This window comes from Camelus bactrianus, chromosome 8 (genome assembly GCF_048773025.1).
Source record: "Camelus bactrianus isolate YW-2024 breed Bactrian camel chromosome 8, ASM4877302v1, whole genome shotgun sequence".
Lineage (NCBI taxonomy): Eukaryota > Metazoa > Chordata > Mammalia > Artiodactyla > Camelidae > Camelus > Camelus bactrianus.
In genome coordinates this window covers 39,441,174-39,463,266 of record NC_133546.1, presented here as the reverse complement: position 1 = coordinate 39,463,266, position 22,093 = coordinate 39,441,174, and the positions used below count along the sequence as shown (strand labels likewise).

At 37.8% G+C, this 22,093-nt stretch overlaps 1 protein-coding gene across 8 annotated transcripts in view; it reads left to right on the top strand.

Moving 5' to 3' along the window:
• Positions 1-16,704, top strand: part of DSE (dermatan sulfate epimerase) — a 62,165-nt gene extending 45,461 nt beyond the window's left edge. For 7 of the 8 annotated variants that reach the window (XM_074368462.1, XM_010965454.3, XM_074368463.1 and 4 more), the window contains 4 exons: positions 5,595-5,848; positions 9,435-9,674; positions 11,750-11,957; positions 14,014-16,704. In XM_074368462.1, the coding sequence (XP_074224563.1) occupies positions 5,595-5,848; positions 9,435-9,674; positions 11,750-11,957; positions 14,014-15,772 (2,461 nt within the window). In that variant the 3' untranslated portion in view covers positions 15,773-16,704. The remainder of the gene's footprint in view (positions 1-5,594; positions 5,849-9,434; positions 9,675-11,749; positions 11,958-14,013) is intronic. The other variant, XM_074368464.1, reaches the window with a different exon arrangement.
• Positions 16,705-22,093: the final 5,389 nt, after the last annotated feature.

The following is a 22,093-nucleotide window of genomic DNA, read 5'->3' as shown; positions in this document are numbered from 1 at the left end:
CTTTTGAAAACACATAGACTTAGCTATACCATGGATCAAATCATGACCTTCAAAACATAGTTACATAATGTGGAAAACCCTGGTTTAAAACTGTTAAGCTGTAAAAAGTGCTTAAGAACAGGAATAACAACCATAATAACATTATAAAGGAAGTTATGAGTTGTGCCATTGTTTCTAGTATTTATTTTTTATATTCTGTTGATTCATTTAAGTAAATATCAGCGATCTCTTGACACCTCTTAGATGTTAAATACAGAACTTCTGTTATTCCAAGTACTTATTTTAACAATATTTGTGGTAAATTAAATATAAGAACATAAACAATATTATACATAGAGTAGCCTGTGAACCTTGTAATACTAAATATTAATCTTTTCACAGATAATAATTTTCTACAGACTATGTATCTACTAAAACTATATGGAAAAATTTTAATGTAATTATATAATCATTTTAAACTCAAATCTATGCACAGAAAACTAGATGCTAACATTGTCAGTAGACTTTTTAAAATAATTGTTTCATCAAGTAAGCTGTTAAATTTTAAGTAATAGATTCCTTAGATTGTCTGCTGTTGTACTTTGTACATAATAGTTCAGAAGCATTTATGATGATGGAAGCAGTCTATTCATGTCAAATTGTTGTAACATTTGTATTAATGAAGCTACTAAATTTTGGAAAGATTTTTTATGATATGCCTTTTATGCACATCATGATGAATCCTATGCTTTTCCCCACCAACACCCTGCACCCCAGCCCAGGCAATTAATCGTTTGGTTTTGTGTGCACATCATGCTGTTTCACATAAGTTCACCTTTAGAAATATTCTAGGCAGTAGATTTTATACTTTTTGGACTCAGAACTCTTTACACTCTTAAAAATTAATGAGGACATCGAAATCAAAGGGCTTTGTTTATGTGGGCTATACCTATTGGAATTTACCATACTAGAAATTACATCTAAGAAATTTGAGAAATGGTTATTTGATCATTAAAAAAATCCGTTCCATATTAACATAGTTAACATAATTTTAGCAAAAAAACTAAAAGCTAGATTTTTGAAGACAAAGCATTTAGTGTGAAGGAGGTCATTGTTTTACATTTTTGCAAATCTTGCATATTTGCTTCTGTGTTCAGTCTGTTGCAATATAGTGTTTAGGCTGAAATATATGAAGACAGTCCAGCTTCACACACACATATGACAGAAGAGGGTGGAGTATTGTAAGAGTCTTTTCAGATAATTGTGGATAGTCTTCTTTGATACTGTACTAGAACTTGACAAGTCACAGTTTCATAAATGTTAACTTTATGTGGAATCTGAATCATAAAAGTTAGTTTCACTGTGGGATCCGAACCCATGTTAATGAACTCCTCATATCTTTTAATTGGTAAAAAATATCCTTTGGCATGTTTTCCACTTATAGTGGATCTTTTATCTATGCATGGTTTTGCACTATCATGCCGTTTTTATTCTGAATGTTTATCTGCTGAGTTATTCCCCTTTTCCAAATGTTGACACATTTAGATATACAATGCAAAATAAATCAAATTTGTTATAACTGACCTCATCAGAAAATTCTTTAAGAATTGGTAAGCTTTTAAGCTCATGGTAGTGGTACAAGTTTTCCAAAATTCTTTTTTTCACTTGAAAGCTCAAGTTTTTTTGTTTTAACAAAGGCTTTCAGTTTTCCTTGAACTGGCAGGCTTCCTTGTTCCTTGTTTCAAGAAAACTTCCACTTAAATACCCAAGGCTAAAAAACTGTAATTTGTCAGTTGGTTATTCTCTCACGTAAAAATGATGTTTCATGAAAAAAAGAAGCTAGTTTAGCTCTCAACTCAATGCACAATTTCTTTTCCTCATTACTTACTCACTTTGTTACCCATAATGCTTTTTACAAACTTCCCATTTCATCAGACAAAATATTAAAAAGATGTGTACTAAAAAGTTTGAGATTTTATAAAATTAACCATTTTTACCACTTTATCAAGGATATTCTTGAGTGAAACTGGCTTTTTTTTTTTAACTTTGAGCGCACGGTCATAAGCAGAGTCATACAAGGATTACTAGAGCAGTTCATTGCCCCTGCCAGGATTCTTGCTAAGGTGCCAGCATTTTTAACCCATTAGTGCTTTTGCATACCAGTGCAAATATCAACATATAACAACTATATATTATTATGAAATACTTTTTACCCTTGGATCCCCTAAAAGAGTCTCAGAGACCCCAGGGATTCAAGAACCTTATTTTAAGAAAGCCCTCTAAGGGGAGAAAGTATAGCTTATAAGAGGAGGAATATGGTAAAAATTTTCCTAACAAACCTTCTCTTAACTTATTTAATCTTCTTAACTAACCACCTCTTAACTGACTTGCCAATGAAATTAACCTTCATTCCCTGTGTACCTGGCAGCAACTCAAGAGAATGCTGAGCATAAGGCTGTGAGCCGCCCTCTACGATAGCCATTCATTTCTGTTCCCACCGGTAGAATTATGTGCTTGGTAAATATCAGTTGTATATTTTCTCAGACCAGTTTATGCCACTTTCACTAATATCTATAATCACACAATTTTAATAATATATAAATAGAATAAATGTGAGTTTAAAAAAAGAAGAGTTAATGTTTCCAAAGCCAACTTAAATGCTTTGGAATGACTTACTGTAAAAAATTGCTGTCATAATTTGACATGGATGAGATTAGTAAAAGCTTAGGAAAGAAACTCATAAAAGTCTGGAAGGATTCTACATTCCTTCAACAGGTAGCTTTAATTTCTTCCTATGTTATAAAGAAACCAAGGCTGGAATTGTGATGATGTGTGTGTTCTTTGCCGGAAAGAACAATGACACTGATCTCTAGACCTATAGTCAAAGAAAAGACTTTTAGCTCCCCTTCAAAAGATTGGTAAATGTGTACATGTAGATATTTAAGCTGAGATAAAATTCATAAATTAATACCCGTATCTTTTTTTATGATGTATCAGTAAGCGTACTTTTTTTAAAAAGTAGATTTAGTAACCACTAGTCAGGATCACATTGAGTAAGATAGTTCCTTTGCTGCCATCCATGAGCCAGAAACAAATTTTCCTTTGGTTTCCACGATACTCTGTATCCATAGTTACTCTGTATCTGAAGCTGGTTAAGAATGTATTGGGAAAGGATTTAGGTAACTTCTTAGAAATGTAGCTACAGGTCAGATTTCATAATGGTAGAGTGGTGCACCTGATGGTACCATGAACTTTTTTTTTTAAATCAATGCCCTAGTATTTTGCTGACTTGGAAACTGCTTGGAATAAGCAACTATATGTGGGAGCTTGGAAATTTTCTCAACAACTTGCACAGTAATATTTCCCAAAGGACAAGAATTATAGTAAGTGTCTTTTATCTACAAAAGTAAGTTCATTGGTGCATCAGACATTTCAGGGCTCAGGGGATGGCAGCAGTTCATTGATGTCAGCTTTATCATGGCTACGTGTATGTCCTTTATAGATGTATCGTGACATGGTAAATGACAGGGCCAGGAAACAAAAGATTTGGATTCTCTGTCTGGCTCACCGATCACAAGTCAGTGAGGATGGTGTGTCTAACTCCCTGGCCGTGAGCTTGCAGTGTGAGCTGTTTTTTCCCTTAGAAGTAGGGAATGACTTCACACTCCTCACAGTCTGTTTTCAACAAATCCTGGCAAGATGGCTTTGTCTGCGACCAACTGGTTAGGAAGTTCATCAGCCTTAGTCATTTTAGTACCAGGTTGTGTCACCAGCACAGCTAACCATACACTAAATTACTAAATACCAAAGGAGTCTTCCAAATACCTGATTTCCTAATGGTCACATATTGTCAGTCGTGTGGCCTAGTTTTATATGCTTGTTCCTTCATTTTTTTTTCTTTCCAAAAGTATTTTTTGAGGGTTTACTGTGTGCCAGACACTGTTGTATGATTCCCTAATCATGGGATCCGACAATGAATACAATAGAGGAGAAAAGACAACCCTGCGCTTGTAGAACTTAAATTCTAGTAGGGGATACATACACGTGTATATATATATAAATGCTAAGAGGCCAAAAAAGTGAGGAAGGCAAATGAGATACTGTAGGTTGGAGGGTGATGCTGAAATTCTGACAGAGTGAGAAGAGAAGGCCTCACTGAGAATATCAGATCTTTAATATAAACTCCTGAAGGAGGAACACAGTCTAGAAGAGGTAGTGTCTCAGAACCCTCTTAAGTATTCTTAACCTGGGGTCTGTGGAGATTGTATGGGGGAAGTATTTCATCTTAATTTTCACTAACTCTAACCGAAATTTTAGCATTTCTCCCAAATTACGAATATAGGTAGCCGACAGTATCAGGAGAAACTGTAACTTTGTCACAGATATTTCCACATTACCTACAGTTATTGTATACATCTCAAAATATTGTTTATGCTCATTACTACTTATAAACTATCATAGTTACTGTCCCTGCCGTTAAACCTTGTTATTTAATGCTTTAATAAAGAAGCACATATATCACAATTTTTAAAAATCTCTGCTGATAGTTATATTTTAAAGTAACATATTTGCTTATGTCCCTATGTGTTATATCTTATGAATTTTAAAGCATACTGAGAAGGAGGCTAAGGCTTCACTAGTTTGCTAAAAGAGGCCCTGGCATAGAAATGGTAAGCTTTCGTTTTATCCCTAGTTGAGAGCTTTCTTCCACCTCCCACAAGTACAGCACACTCTTCATTTGTTTCCCTCTTTTAGAGATTACTTAAATACATCCTGAACAGATGGAGGGTTTTTAAGGGTAATTCTATAGAATTGTGATTGTGAAAGATCCTTTTTAAGCTTCCTGTTTAATGCAGGCCACACACTGTTAACCTACTTGCAGAATAATAGAGCAAAGCAAGCAGAAATCTGGCTTCCTAGAGAATGATTAATACTTAGACTTCCTTGAAAAGTATTTGGAGGACCTTAGAGGAAGTGCAGTTTGTTTTATGAGAAGGAATGAGATGCAGAACTCTGATTTAGAATCAGCTCCTTTCTCTCGCTTACACCAGCATTTTAGTCACTCTCCTCATCATGGCGTTGACCAAGAGGGTCTGTCTAGACTGAGAGGTCCTGAGCGCCACAGCACAGTACCTTCACCTTGACCAACCCGTGGGAAGTAAGACGGGATGCTCATACCTGTGTGACTGTTTTAGCACAGCAGCCATAGGACAGAACTGAAAACTCTAATGCAGTTAGAAACGGGAGGGTGGGTGCTGGTTAGTGGGTGGTACTCCAGCGAAGTTTGCTCTGCCACTACATGTTATGTGCTTTGGACCTCTTTGAATATATTCTTCTACCTCTCATCAAGAGTTAAAAAAAATCAAAAGTAAAAATTCTCTACATCTTGATGTTGCCAGAAGCTGGAGAGAGAAAAGTATTAACCCTGTAATTTTCACATTAGACAGACTTTATGCTTGTGTCTAATGTGGAGGGAAATCTATTATTGTGTCATTCAACCTCCTGGACTATACCTTCAATTGTATCCTTTAGTTCTGAGAAATAGACCCTTACAGAGTGTGATGAGGGCTGGGAGCCTTGTGGCACTCATTTGTGTGGCTTATTTCCCTTCACAGGTTGGTGAAAGATGCTCCTTGGGATGAAGTCCCACTTGCTCACTCCTTGGTGGGTTTTGCCACTGCCTATGACTTCTTGTACAATTACCTGAGCAAGACACAGCAGGAGAAGTTTCTTGAAGTGATTGCCAACGCCTCGGGATACATGTATGAAACTTCATACAGGAGAGGATGGGGATTTCAGTACCTGCACAATCATCAGCCCACCAACTGCATGGCCTTGCTCACAGGAAGCCTAGTTCTGATGAATCAAGGTACGTGTGGACACAGCCGCGGGGATGCCCGAGCTGACATCAGCTGTCGTTACCATGTTGTAAGGAAAGCATTTATATAACTAGTCTAAGTACATGTTCATACTTGGGCCTAACTGAGCCCCTAAGATGAAATAATAGCCAGGGCGCCTCTTGGAGAGGTGACAGGCATCTCCTTCCTCATTTCTGCTTGTTATATTAGCCTGCAGGTTATTTAAGTATGGCTTTTCACTGTCCCAAGCCATATCCTTACAACATAAGATCAGTGGTGAATATTCCTTTTTCCAAAGATTTTTGACAGTGAAGGCAGCCTGCCTGGATAAATAGGGTTTTAAAAAGCTGAATAGATGGTTTATTATTTTCCTCACGTACAGATGTGTATCATTACACCACTATTTTTTTTTTCTCTAGAGACTTTAAAACAATCAATCTAGATCATGCAGGTCAAATTTGGAATTGACTTTTGTGGCTCTTATAGCTGCTTTGCCTTAATGTGTTATGTAATTGCTAATAATGCATTTTCTTTGTTTTTGTAATTCTGACTTAATTACAACTCCTGTGGAAGTCTATAAATGACTAAATAAGATTGTGTTTAAGAAAAGTGAATTATTAGAATGTTAAATATATGCTCGTAACTGGCAAATCTGAAAAGGTTTAACTCTTAATTATATTCCCTATAAGAATTCAGTGAGCATTTTGTAGGTTATCCAGCATCAGATTTTACCCAAGCCTAGCTTTTTCTCTTGTCACATCAGCCATCACTTTTATTTAGATCTTAGAAGAAAAGAAACTAAAGTAAAGTTAATTGAGCATATGACATGTGATAATCTTTGTCCACATTTCATTTAATTCTCACATCAACCATAAAAGGTAGGTGGAATTTGGACCCAGTTCTAGCCAAACTTAGTTTCATTCTCTTTCCACTATATTTTGACTCTCTCAGAATAGAAATTCAATTTATAGTATCTTAAAGAAAGCTTGATTAAGAGGGTGCGCTTTCATGCTATCTCCCTTTTCTCCCATTCTTATAAAACAAACAAAAATTTTAAAGTCAAAATGTAAGCCACGTGAACACCTACCATCAAACCATGTGTAAATCCAAAGTCCTGTGAAAAGACAACATCATGAAATGGTGGAAAGAAGCCTAGAGTGAGCTGAATCTCAGCCTGGGGTCTTGGGTTTTAGTCTAGTACAGTTTTATTTCTTCAAATAAAAAATTTAATTTATTACTAGCAGGAATAGAGCTTATTTCTTCATTCTTCACAGTAAATAAAATTGTTCCAGATAAAAAGCAGGCACCTAAAATACTGGCTCAGATTGGATCAAAATGTGTATTCTTTGCCAGGAGTTTTCACATCCCTTTATCTTCTGGTGAAAGTTGTGGGTTGCTCTGGGATCCACTCCTCCAGAGCCATTATATATTTATAAGAGGATGGGACAGAAGGAGTGGAATCTCTGGTCCCTCACATCTCTGTTAATGATCAGACTTGCAGCCCCGGCCTTCTTGGCATACTCACTCAAACTTTAGGAGCTACCCCAGCCACACTGTTTCAATAATTCCCTGTTCTTCAGGACAGCCTTGTAGATACTGACTGAGGTAGCTCAGTCAGGTGTAGCTCCCGCTGGACTCACATGCAATCTCAACAGTGGGAGAATTAGAATTTTCCCTCTGTTCCGCTAAGCCTGTCTGTGGCTTGGTACCCAGGGCCCACAGGATCACATGTATGTGGTTTACAAATCAGTTGGAAAGAAGACAGATGTGAAATGTTTGAATGATTGCACAATACTTTAACAGTACCAGAGAATGAAATGAGGGGTATCATGAAGTTACAGTTAAATATCAAATGAGTATTAAGTTTGAATTCAAGAGAATATTGTGCTTTAGGTGGGTTTCAGATGGTTCATGGAACTTTAAAAGATGGATAGGATATGGATAAGTGAAAATAATGACATTCCAGGCAAGGTGTATGGATGAAAGAAAAAATGCAAGGCATAGCGTCAATAACAACAATATTGATACCTTGTATTGACAGATTTGAAGTTTACAAAGGTAGACATTGCCTCATCTCTCCAGAATAGGGTTTTTATAAGGAAAAAATAAGGAGAACCAAGTAATGGATTATTTGGGGGGCATTGACTAGCAGTCTTGATTTTAAATGCCCCATTGGTGTCTGGTTGGGGATGGAGAATGTAGAGAGGAAAAAGATAAAGATGATTGGGACTTTAAACCCTAATGGCTAGAGACTGGAAATTGAAAACTATCCATGCATGGCATGTCAGGTGCGGAAGTGGATGGAAGAAGGAGCCAGTGCACAATTAGCAGTGACCTCTGCACGGCTGAACCTGAGAGTGGTGCTGCCCCCATGAGATGAGAGCTGGGTCTTACCTAGCCTGGGACCTTGGATTTAGGCTGGGAGGTACCTGGGGGTACCTGGGCCTCTGGAAGCCCCCATGCCCAGCATTCCTGGTAGGACGTGGTAGAGTGTTCAGCGCTGATGATCACACACATGCCTATGGGAGTAAAACAACAAAAGTCCACTCACATTAGGAGGCAGTGAACGTAATTTTACCCTTAGGGGCTGTGTGTTTTAAATACAAGTAAACAGAACAAACCTTAAATCTGAAGACCTAAGTTCAGATCAAAGTTATGTTCATTTTTAGTCATGTGCCAGAGGGCTTGGACAAGTCAACCTTTCTGTAATCTTGGAGCAATAACGCATAATTGAGTTGTTAAAAGATTAAGTAAGATTATGATCAGTGCTGTGTAAATTTATAAATGTTATGAAATGTGAGGAATTACTGCTGCCTAAATGCTGGTCTCACAAGAATTACAGAAAGGTAGCATTTCTGAGTCAAAAGAATTTTATAAAAAATTTAGACCTTTAATTTTCAGTGGGGGAGATTGAAAAATGTGGTAGGTTGAAGAATTGCTTGAACAAAATTGTGTATCTCATTTTTGGTAGATTTGGGGCTCTCAGTTGATTTTTGTCACGTCTAGATTGTCACTCTGATGGTTTCTCCACCCCACTGTGCTGCCTTTTCTGATCCTATGGAATCTAAAAGTATATAAAGAATGAGATATTGTCTTCTAATAAGAGAACAAATCTATGACTGTCCATTTAATTTATAGTATTTACAGCTTATTACAAATTCTAAGTAAAATAATGGTTAATGTTTTATAAAATTATAAACTTCAAAAATCTTTTCAAATTGTATTTTTAGGAAAATTGATTAAAAGTCTCAATATACAGATCTTTTCTTGCAAACATAAAGTATGTACAATTTTTAATCTTAGATGTGATGTGGTTTCAGTTCATTAATGATTATAAAATGACTGATATTTATTTAAAGGTTTATCTTTATTTAATGAATAAATGACCTATATTCAGGAACTTCTTAACTTAAATCACAGACTCATCATACACCTGGATTAGCAGGATGTTATTTACAGCACTGATAAGTGAGAAGTTTACAAAATGCAATTTGTAATATAAACGAGTCAGATAACTCAGAGGGTTTTTTTGGCCATATTTTTATTCATGCTTCGTTACGACCTTAGTCATTGTTTCCATGTGTTTCTATTCTTCAGGGTATCTTCAGGAAGCTTACTTATGGACCAAACAAGTTCTGACCATCATGGAGAAGTCTCTGGTCTTGCTCCGAGAGGTGACAGACGGCTCCCTCTATGAAGGAGTTGCGTATGGCAGCTACACCACTAGATCACTCTTCCAGTATATGTTTCTCGTTCAGAGGCACTTTGACATCAACCACTTTGGCCACCCATGGCTTAAACAACACTTTGCTTTTATGTATAGAACCATCCTACCAGGTACAGTGAGGACTCAGAAGTGGGAAAACATTAAACTATTGTAATTTTTTTTCTGATTATGAAGATGGGCTAGATGAAGAAGGGAAGTGTGGGATTTGAGCCATATTGGGAATAAAGGGATTATATATAGTCAAAAACATTTTGGGAGCTAATGTGAGGATTTGTAACTTAGGTATTATAAAAGCTTAGCTCATAATAGATCAAATGTAGTGCTTTTATTATTGTAAGTATACAAACGGGTACATATACAAACTCATTTTCATGAATCTAAACAAAACATAAACACTTATGATTACATGTTAATTTTCCTTCATGTGTGATTCCCAACCAATCCTATTTTATTTTTTAGTTTTTAATTTTTCCTTCCAAACTATACAGACATGATTCAAAGTGAAAGATTACACCTACGTATTTAAATTGGAGGTTTAGTATTTTCTTTACATATTTTATTGAAAGAAATGGTATAAAATATAGAAAACGAATCAAAAAATGAATTTCTATGGAACTTCTAGCTTTTTGTTGCTGTGTAGCTTAGCCTTTAAAGAGAGAGAGAGAGAATTAATTTCTAACTCCTCTCCTTATTTCTAAATAGGACTAAGGTGTTAGAAAAAGTTTAGGAGGTTAATTTTCATCATGATGGGCCCTCCCCCAATGAAATACAATTTTTACATGATGATTCTAGACATACAGCAAACAATCCAGTACTTAAATCATTTTGCTCTGGTTGTAAACTCATGGATTGGATAGAATCTCTATTATTGGATTAGTTATCTCCCCCAACCCCCCAAAAATCCTGCAGAGCAGAAGAACCATATTAAGATTTAGTTTAAATTCAGAACGCTTTTGTTTTGTTGCTTATTCTTAAACATGCAGGAGAGGCCTTTTTCCTTTAGTTCATCTTGGTAAACAAAGGCCATCTAAAGCAAGGAACCTTAAAGAGGTCTCAGTGCTTTGTAATTTGATCTGAGACCTAACAGCTGGCCACATCAGGGCTTGTGTCCGCTGTGAGCTGTATGTGGCTACTTCCTAAGCTGGAAAAGTCAGTATGATCACCTCTAAGAGGAGAATTCATGTATTTGTGCCAATTAATTCAACAGCCTTTATCGAACCTGTATGCGCCAGGCAATGCAGCAGGCATAGGATTCAAAGAGTAGCAAAACATTATTTGCTTTCAAGGAGCCCACAGATTAGTAGACGATTCAGAAAATCACACTTTATATTAAGATTTGCTCGGAAGAGCATTTACTAAACTGGTAGAAGCAAAATCATTAGCTGTAACTTATGTAAATATAGTCATGGTAACGTTTTTAGAAGGGATTCTGTGTTAAATCAATCTGTTCTCAGCATTTCTTTTTTTTCTCTATGATGGCTGTTCTGGTCACAATTATTCCTGTCTGACCCACAGTTTTCTCCTGTACTTCTCTTTCAAGAACGCCTGGAACATATCCAGTCTTACCTGCTTTTGTTTTTCTGGCCTACTCCAGTATGATCTTTGCATTTTCTCTCTTTTCTTCAGCTTCTAACAGTACATACTGGCAGGGTCTTCTCTGGGAAGTGTTTAGTTTTCTTCTTATAGATACTCGGTTTCTCCCATACGCCTTATAGCTCCAGCTGTATTGGATGCCAGATTGAAGCATCTTATGTTATTATCTTGGCTTGGGATGTGGGATGAGTTGGTGGGAAAGCTAGTGCTCATTCCAGATTCAGGGGCTCACCGTGCACAAGAGAATGGATAGCCCGTGTATCTATGCAATTATAATTGCACATAAAGTGGACATTGGAAAACTAGCAAGGTGGCAGAATACAAAAGCATTAAAAGTTATTTTCATTACCAATGACAAGTTGCCATGTAACAAGTACAAATTTGCACACAAGGTTTTGTGGAAGACTTTTAGAAGGATTCTGATTAATTGGTCTAGGGTAGAGTGCGGGCATGATGGTTTTGTTTGTTGTTTTCTTCCAAGATACACAATTGAGTCTTAATTTGAAACAAGGATTGAAAAATCATTGTTTAGACCTTCATGGAAGTATGCGATTATAAACTTATCTTAATTCTGTCAAACTTCTTTCCCCAGGGTTTCAAAGAACTGTGGCTATTGCAGACTCAAATTACAACTGGTTTTATGGTCCAGAAAGCCAATTAGTGTTCCTGGACAAATTTGTCATGCGTAACGGCAGTGGTAACTGGTTGGCTGACCAGATCAGAAAGAACCGTGTGCTGGAAGGTCCAGGGACACCATCCAAAGGGCAGCGCTGGTGTACTCTTCACACGGAATTTCTCTGGTACGACACGTCGTACTGGCTTTAAAGAGAAATTGCACCCGGGGTACAATGTGCTAGTTTTTTGCATTTAAAAAGAAAACCAGTCTAATGTACTTTCTAACCCTTTCTCCATGCCATCTAAGTACTCACAGCTTCAATTCCGTTCATATCTCAGTGTTTGAAACACTTCCTTCCATTTAAGATATAATTACTGTTAGCAATTTTTTATTTTCTTCTATTAGAGATGTCCTAAGCTCACACTATTTCACAGATACGTATCTTTTGATTTACATCATTTTTGAAATCATATGAAGAGAAACCACACAATTTTGACTGGGTTATTCTGATAATCATGCCCCCAAAAAGGTAGTAAAATATTTTGTTTTGTTTTGGTAAATGGAGCATTATAATCTTCTAATAGCAAAGCTGTTACTGAATTTCAAAACTATTTAAAAGTGTTTGACAGTATTTGACAGTTTCACTTTGATAATAAAAGAACCATGTAATTTTTTTGCCTTAATCTTTTAAGCCTAGAAGGAGAAGCCAGGGTCTCCTTTTTTAAGTACTGCCAAATACATTGTTGGCATCCAATAAATTAAAATAAAAATTACAGGAAACTGATTAATCACTAATCCCTGATGTTGTTTCAAGCTCTTGAAATTTGCATTCAACTCCAAAGTAAGCTTCCGTGGTTTGATTTTCATTTTTTTAAAAAAATTCAATTAGGAGGAAAAAAAATAGTTAAGTGGTAACTGGGTAACTATCAGTTTAACCAGCATTTAAAAAAACCATTTTCACGGATGAACTACATATATTAATATGTAACCATTCCTGACTCCTTTCAGGGGTATGAAGCAATTGCTTACCCATAAATAAACAACCAAGAGAGTTCTATAAAGCTGACTATAGGAGTCAGATTAATGCTAAGTCTAACTTGGTTCAGAATCTCCTTTTATAGGAATATGAAAACAGACCAAAAACTGAAAGACAGTTGGCCAGTACAGCTAATATCCAGATTTGTTAAATCATGGTAATTAAGCTAACATTATACTAGACTGAAGTAGAGACACAAATTCTGACATCTTGGAACTGAGACTCCAGAACAACAGACAAAACAGTGCAAAATCGAACACTGATAAGATTAACTGTACCATAGGTGATTGATCACTTTAGGGAAAAAGTATCTGAAAGCTCATACGGGTCTGCCTTTCTTCCCTTGAGCAGCAAGTCATATAAACCTGTCTCAAATCAAACAAAGTGAACAGTCATCTTCATTAGTATTTTTGGAGCCTTTCTGAACCAAAACCTGTGTTCTTAATCACTGTGAAAGTTTAATGTTAATAATTGTATTATTTTGATGTTGAACATTTATCATAAAATAAGAAATTTATTGTTTAAAAAAAACCATGGCATCATCTGCAGAATAAAAACAAAACCTTTGGATCTGGGCTAGAGAGTGGTGGGCACAGTCATAGTCCTCTAGTACCAGATCACTCCCTGAATTTCACTGTTTATAGTCTTAGATGCAACATTGGCAGGAAATTTTTATATAATATGTGAAATTCAGCTCTATTCAAATTTATTTCTCAGGCGGTGGGGGAAGTACTCTACCAAACTCTCTGTAATATCTGTTGTTTGTAGAACAATACTTCATTACCATTCAAGGATTGTTGAGAGTCCAAAACCTAACGGGGGTTTCCTGGAATAGGAGCCCTTCACCTAGAGTTTTGGATGAAGTGCTTAATTCTATGAGCTCCAGTCGTTTGGGTGGCAGCTCTGAAATTGTGAAGTGAGGAAAGTCCATGTAGTGATTATCGGCAGCAGTCATTTCGGGCTCAAACCCTTCACAGCTGCAAAGATCCACTGCTCTCCCATCACCAAGGGCGTTCCACTACACATGCTGATTATACAGGGGTGTCTGCAGAAATGGCTCTGATACAGACTACACTGCCAGTGCTCTGGGTCGTATTTGTGTGTTGGCTCCTCCAGGCACGTTACCACGTGGCATCACGCCTCTGATGTGTTCCTTTTCCGTCTATCAGAAAACCATTTAATTTTTAAAAATGAATTCTTTCAGGTATGATGCCAGCTTGAAGTCTGTTCCCCCTCCAGATTTTGGCACTCCAACATTGCATTATTTTGAAGACTGGGGTGTTGTGACTTACGGAAGTGCACTGCCTGCAGAAATCAATAGATCTTTCCTTTCCTTCAAGTCGGGAAAACTTGGAGGACGTGCAATATATGACATTGTCCACAGAAACAAATACAAAGACTGGATCAAAGGCTGGAGAAACTTTAATGCAGGACATGAACATCCTGATCAAAACTCATTTACTTTTGCTCCCAATGGTGTGCCTTTCATTACTGAGGCTCTCTACGGGCCAAAGTACACCTTTTTCAACAACGTTTTGATGTTTTCCCCAGCTGTGTCCAAGAGCTGCTTTTCTCCCTGGGAGGGTCAGGTCACAGAAGACTGCTCATCAAAGTGGTCTAAGTACAAGCATGACCTGGCAGCTAGCTGTCAGGGGAGAGTGGTTGCTGCAGTGGAGAAAAATGGGGTGGTTTTCATCCGAGGAGAGGGTGTGGGAGCTTACAACCCCCAGCTCAATCTGAAGAACGTTGAGAGGAATCTGATCCTCCTGCACCCGCAGCTTCTCCTTCTTGTGGATCAGATACACCTGGGAGAGGACAGCCCCCTGGAGACAGCTGCAAGCTTCTTTCACAATGTGGATTTTCCTTTTGAGGAGACAGTGATAGATGGAGTCCATGGGGCTTTCATCAGGCAGCGAGATGGCCTCTATAAAATGTACTGGATGGATGATACCGGCTACAGTGAGAAAGGCACCTTTGCTTCAGTGACGTACCCCCGGGGCTATCCCTACAACGGGACCAACTATGTGAATGTCACCATGCACCTCCGAAGTCCCATCACCAGGGCAGCTTACCTCTTCATAGGGCCATCCGTCGATGTTCAGAGCTTCAGCATCCACGGAGACGCTCAACAACTGGATGTGTTCATAGCCACCAGTGAGCACGCCTACACCACTTACCTGTGGACAGGTGAGACCACAGGACAGTCTGCCTTTGCACAGGTCATTGCCGACCATCATAAAATTCTGTTTGACCGGAGTTCAGCCATCAAGAGCCCCATCATCCCTGAGGAGAAGGACTATGCTGCTCTTGTGGACCAGAACCTGCAGCGTTTTAAGCCAGTGTTCCAGCTGCTGGAGAAGCAGATCCTGTCCCGAGTCCGGAACACAGCCAGCTTTAGGAAGACTGCTGAGCGCCTACTGAGGTTTTCAGATAAGAGGCAGACTGAGGAGGCCATCGACAGGATTTTTGCCATCTCACAGCAGCAGCAGCAGCAAAGCAAGTCCAAGAAAAACCGAAGGGTTGGCAAACGCTATAAATTTGTGGATACTGTCCCTGATATTTTTGCACAGATTGAAGTCAATGAAAAAAAGATTCGACAGAAAGCTCAGATTTTGGCACAGAAGGAGCTGCCCATAGATGAAGATGAAGAAATGAAAGACCTTTTAGATTTTGCAGATGTGACGTATGAGAAACACAAAAACGGTGATTTGATGGAAGGCCGGTTTGGACAGGCTCGGATGGTGACAACTACTCGCAGCAGAGCCCCGGCACTGTCTGCTTCGTATACCAGACTGTTTCTGATTCTGAACATTGCTATTTTCTTTGTCATGTTGGCAATGCAACTGACTTATTTCCAGAGGGCCCAGAGCCTACATGGCCAAAGATGTCTCTACGCAGTCCTTCTGATAGATAGCTGTATTTTATTATGGTTGTACTCTTCTTGTTCCCAGTCACAGTGTTAGCACTGAAGCTATAATTTGCTTGATCATTTTGTGGTCACAAGTCTATGCAAAAAAGAAAAAAATCATTACCCCAGTTTGTTATCAGATTTTTTCCCTCAGATTCATTTTAACAAATTAAGGGGAAAGTATTTTTACACAAGAAAGCAAGGACGTGGAGAAATCAGTGTTGGTACAGGCAGAGAATTTATCAGGGCAATCAGAGGAGCTTGGTTGTTGATGCTTCTGGAAGTGTCTGGCTTGGCCAGCTTGGCAGTCCGCATGCTACTACTCTTAGAAGAAACAAAAGTTTGGTTTTTCAGTAATATTACTTCTTAAGAGAAAAATAAAACTTAGGTAGAATTGGATTTTATTAATAGTAATTTAATGCTATTAGCAATCTCCAGATTCTATTTTATGGAAAGACTGAGGTACACAATTCTGAGAAATATGGAAAAATTTTTTTAATGGTGTAGTCATGTTGAAAATAAACGTTGATGTGTCCTGGTATGGTGGTGTCAGCTTCCTTGGAGAGTCATTTATTAGTTAAATGAATAACAGCATCTGCATATTGGATTACTATTCAGATAACATAGTAAAATGATGGCAGAAGATCATTAAAAACTGAAGATATATTTCCAGTAGAAAACATTTATCTATGAATGAATATTTCCTTGATAATGCTGGTTTCTGCACACACATAATTGACCACTTTTATGCAACCATTCTTCAATAAATAAGACTATTACAGGTAACTTAATTTTCTATTTTTCTTCTATGGAAAACAGTTGTAGACCCAATGACTAACTTCAAAATAAAATATTTTGTATCCTGAATGTTGATATCAATACCAAAGAAGATGTGGAAGCTAAAATCTGGATATGATTCTTACTTTTTTTTAATAGAAACCTTTCTTCAAGTTTATTTTGCTAAATAAACATCATAATTGTAATTTTTCTATAGTGTCTTTCTTTTTTCCATTACATTAAACATGTATGCAACAATTTTGAAATCTTTGAAGAGAAATGTTTATTTGGGCATGGGTTAATTAAACATAAAGTAGAGTTTGAGTTGAAAGAAGTAATTTCTATGCTGATTTACCTTTTTGTTGTCTAAGCATATTTTAAACATTTAAAATAAAAGCAAAATTTTGATATTTAAGTGATACCAAACTTTTAAAACATAAAATTTTCATGTTTATTTTCCATTAAGTCCTCAGGAGGTAACAGCAGCACAGGAGTGCTGGAAACATATTCCACAGTGTGACATTTCAGTGTAAGAAAATGATATACTTAAAAGGAACTTAACAGTGAATTATCTTATATTTAGCATATTTGAGTCATATAGTCATATATTTCTCCCTTGAAAACAGAAAATACGTTTGGCTCAGGTTTACAAGGAGAACACATTCACTGATTTATTGGTCTAAGGCAGTAATGGCGATCTTTTCCTTTTACTTGTCTTTTGATTCATGGAAATACCGGTAAGTAACAGAAAACAAGAACACGGAGAAACTTACGAGCCCCCTTTGGCAGTTCTAATTTTGAACCTTCTTTCCTAAAGAAAACGCAAGTCTGACTTTTCACTGTGCTTCCCTCACTAGACTGGGAATCTAGAAAATGACTTTTGAGGAAGTATTTTTTTTCTTTCATGGAAGAAGTCTCTAGGGAGGATGTCATTACACACTGTTTAAAAGAATAATGTTTTCAAAAGAATAATGCTTCCGTTTGTCCTGCATGGATGCTGTTACAGGGCTTTAAACTTGCTTTATGTGACAGATTCTCCGTTTACTTAACCTCATTCCACATTCCTGTCTTCTACTATTTCTCATTCAAAAAGGATGAATTGTCTGAAATGATCAAAAGCAAATTTTGAGAAAAAAGATAAATTGCTCTTTGAGGCTACCAAGCAAACCTGATCTCGGATCCAAAAACTCAAGCATACTTTCTCATAGAGATGAAGGGTGCGAGCCAGTGCCAAATCCAGCTTTCCTTTTGTTTTCACTAGGTTGGGGAAGACAAGAAGTTAGTCCCTATAGCAAGATCTAGTGTAACACATCAGCTCATTTTTAAAGCAATTTTTTAAAATATGGTAATCATGTATCTTTAAAACAAAATTAATTAAATAGGTTTTTTTTCCCCTTCTAATGGGTCTTGTGTTAAGAAAGTATTTCAATGAAAAAGAATAAGAAATTTCCGCAGTCATTGACTTAAATGGTTCAGTTAAAAAAATGTTGGGGCAAATGACAGCTCTTCATAATGAGATATGTTTTATATCAGGGATAGTGCATATTTGAATAAAACAAAGGAACTCTTGGTATCTTCAAGAAAAGAAATATTAAATCTCTCTTGAAACTGAGTAATCAATTATGAAATCTGTTTCAGTGTTGCTCACTATGAAAGGAGGGTTTCAGGTTCATTGGATAATATGGGAGCTGTTGTTCAGGGGATTGGCAGGGCTTTGAGTCCTCATCTTGAAGAAAATTTGGGAAACATGAGCATACAGAGGTTGTGCAGTGGAAGGGGCATATTCCCTGGTTGATAACTGATCAGTTTCTAACAGCCTTGACAATTAATGAGACCCATCATATGCTGAGAGAACAGTCTTTTGAGATCATTGTTACAATTGTTAATAAAGTCAAGTGGAAGACATTCTCAGGCTTTTAATAATTAAAATCTGTTTTATCACCTAGAATATTGACTTTAATTCTTCTACAAAGATTTTGGTCATAATTTTTAAGAAGTACCAAATATTTTAAGGTTATTATAAAATAGTTTTAACAGAATATTATACACACTGAATAATGTTTTTAAGAAGAAAAATTTATATGGTAACTTATTCTGTTTAAAAAAAATTTGATGGTTCAGAAACTACCACAAAGGAATTGGAAATTTGTCCAAACTTTTAAGAGAAAGCAAGTTATGAAATGTCATATTTGTAGGTTAAAAAGTAAATTCATGTTTTTCCTTAGAAACACAAAAGCAGATTAAAATAGATATGGTCATGGGCGGGAGGGCCATGTGATTTATCTTCTTAACTGGGCACTTTTGAGAGTTAAAGGAGAAGCAAAGAACAGATCCCAGGATTGTTCCAGGAGAAGTAGGACAGACGGTCACCTCTGTCATAGATTCATACAGGAAATAAAACAGGGAGGTGTGTGAAGGTCTAACCTGAAGTTTAGTGCTAAAAAAGGAACTTGAAATGATCTGATTAAGCCTCCAAAATCTGCAGGTGAGGAGACTGGGGCTCAAGCAAAAAGGGCTGGTCTTTGCTTATTCCTGTGCTCACTTCATTTCTGTTGGCAAAGCCCAGTGACTTGATCTTTCCTCTTTGTGTTCATGTTGAAAGAGGTCAATTTCTGCAGCTTATAGCTTACTGGCAAAGATGACCTATTTTTCCCGGCCACGTTTCAGCTAGGTACAAGCTTTATGCTATGTCATATCAATGAAGTACTGACAAGTTTTCAGGAAGTGACTGAGAAATCATGCATTCCTACCACATAGTCTAAATAATTTTTGGTCTCTATTTTAATAATTTCGAACTCTATTAAGCAAGATACAGTCACCACATGAAGAGTAAAAGTTGATGAAATTGCACTATGACTTTTTCGTTCTTTTTCTTGGCTGTGCAATTTCTTTTTGTTTTCAAGTTTTCTTTCCTTTTTTTTTTTTTTTTTGGTATAAGTTATAAACAAACGATTTAAAAATTAAAACAGTACTAGAAGGCTTGTGTTTTTAAAAACCTGCCCTCTTTCTTCTCACTCTTGATTCATGTTTCCCGGAAGTAACCAATTTCTGACTATCTTAGCTGTTGGGTCTGTTATGTCCTTGTTTACGTTAAGCTCTAAAACTTCCTACCAATGACAAGGAGGATTTTAGCTCTCTTATCCATCTTCCCCTTCTTACCTGTTTCATTCACCCTCATCCTTCTAACAGAGCTATCATAATTTGGGGCCAAGTCAGTATTCAGTGTTTACATGTTAAAACTATATAAATAAGACTCACAGTGTAGCGTGTAGCCTACTCTCCTACTTCCTCTCATATACAACTTGGGTTTCCCCAGAGCTAATGAGTTAATGATTATTTCTTCTTCTCGTGTGCTTAGTTGTCAAGCAGTTTCCTTTCACCTCCAAGCTTTCCAATGTTAGTGTGAATCTCCTCACTCTGTTCAATCACATCGGTAGAATTTGGCAGTTCTCTTTGTTCTTAGGGCCCTCCTTCCATGTCGGTTGTCCTCAAATCTCCTCTCTCCATCATTCTGAGGACTCTCTGTGCCTCTTTTCTGTGTAGATCTGTTCCCTGAACCCCGTGTTTTCCTTGCTCTTCATTAGTGTCTCGTTTTGGCGGAGCATGTCTTCCCTGAGGTTCCTGACAAAGGATGAGTGGGGAATAAAGTTTTGCCTCCTTCCATTTCTGAAAAAAATGTTTATTCTCTCCTTCACTTGATTGACCACTTAGCCAGCAATTCTAGTCTGGAAATAACTTTTCCTCAGAGTCATGAAGGCATGTCTTTCCCATTTCTGGTGCTGCCATTGAAAAGTTACCAGGTTTTCTCTTGGACAGAGCGATTTTAACCGGAGAGAAAGTCTCCAGTCTCCTCCCTAGTTAGCTCAGGGGAGGGATGCTGGAGGAGGGAGCTGTTTAATAGGCCTAACTGCCTGTGTTCTCAAAGTCAAGTGGAGGAAGGGGACTGGGGCTCTCACTGTTTCGTAAGTGGACATTTAACATGTCCTCTGATTACAGTGCCTCCACTCAGCTGTTCTTTGTCTTTAAACCAGAATCCCTCTCCTCAGTCTCAGGGAGTCAAGGCCTCCTCTCCCACTGGAGTCTGAGTGTAGTCTGTCCGCTAGGGGGCCATCTTCCACTCCAATGCTTTCCCACTCTCAGAGGTACCTACTGCCAATTCCTGAATGTCCTTGTGGTTCTGCTGAGCCAATTGGCTTGTTTGTGTCAACTCCAATCCCACTTTCTTGCTGGCTTGGATTTCAGCCTCCTGTTTAGTTACCATTTATCCATCTAGAATTATTCTATTCTTCATTCATTCATTCTACAAATATTTTTTTTAGCACCCACTAAGCTCGAGGCACTGTTCTGGTGCTTAGAATACACATCAACAAATGAGCTTAGGATAACTATATCAGTGAATAAAATAAAGATCCTGTCTTGGTGCTTAAATTCTAGGGAATGGGTCTGAAAGATTAGCCTAATTCCTAAGTAAATTATATAATCTATTAAAAGATAATAGGTGCTATGAGGGAAAGGGAAAGGCAGGATAAGGAGATTGAGGAGAGGGTGTAGTTTTAAATAGGACAGTCAGAATAGGTTCTATTGATGCCCCCATTCCCATCTCTTTTTCACTTTTAAAATGCCTTTACTGTCAATTTATTAGGGCTTCAGGAAGGATCAGAAATAAGTTCATATATTGAACCCAGTATGTTTAACTGGAAGCCCCACATCACTTTTTCAGGTGAGTTGACGAATAGCAAGAATGACAATAACATGGGTTTATTGAGCACCTACTATGTGCCAGGGACTATTTTAGGAACTGGAGATTTGGGAGAGAACGACAAAGTAAAACCTGGTCCTCATGTAGTTTATGTTCAGATGTGAAGAGTGGGTGGGTGGAAAGGGCAAACAGCCACAACCACAACAAAAATGCACCCTGTCAAGGAGTGATAAGGACTGTGGGGAATAAAGCAAGAAGGGATGTGAAGTGACGGTGAACCAGTACCACTCTATGAAAAGAAGTTTCAGATGTGAGAACATGTGCACTGAAATTTGAAAGACATGAGGGCATGGACCACAGGGACATCTAGGAGAAGAGCAGTCCAGGCAGAACAGCAGTGACAAAGCAGTGACAAAGGCCCTGAAGCCAGTATGTGCTTGGTGTCTTTCAGGAAGAGGAAGTCAGTATGGCTGGAGCAGAGTGGGCGAGGGGAGAAGGGTGGGAACAAGACCTGATCCTACAAGGGCCCCCTGGGTTCTAGCAAACTTGGATTTTGAGGTGAGAAGCCAGTTGGAAGAATTGAGTTGCAATTACCTGAGATGTGGCTGCTGAAGTAGGAACAGGAAGGGAGAGATGGGTCCAGGAACTTATATACTTTCTAACCATCCAGCTGGAGATGGACAAGCCTGAAATCCCGGGATGGGCTCTGGCTGAATTATTGGTGCCTTCTTCAAGGTTAAATAGAACATCACTAGCTATATAGGAGGAGAAATGCATCCTGGATAAATGGAATAGCATAAAGAAACAGAAATGTGGAAAAGCAAGTCTCGTTCAAGAATTCACCCAGACTGGCGTGGTTGGCCCACAGGGCATGTAATGAGGAGTGGTTGAAGATGAGGC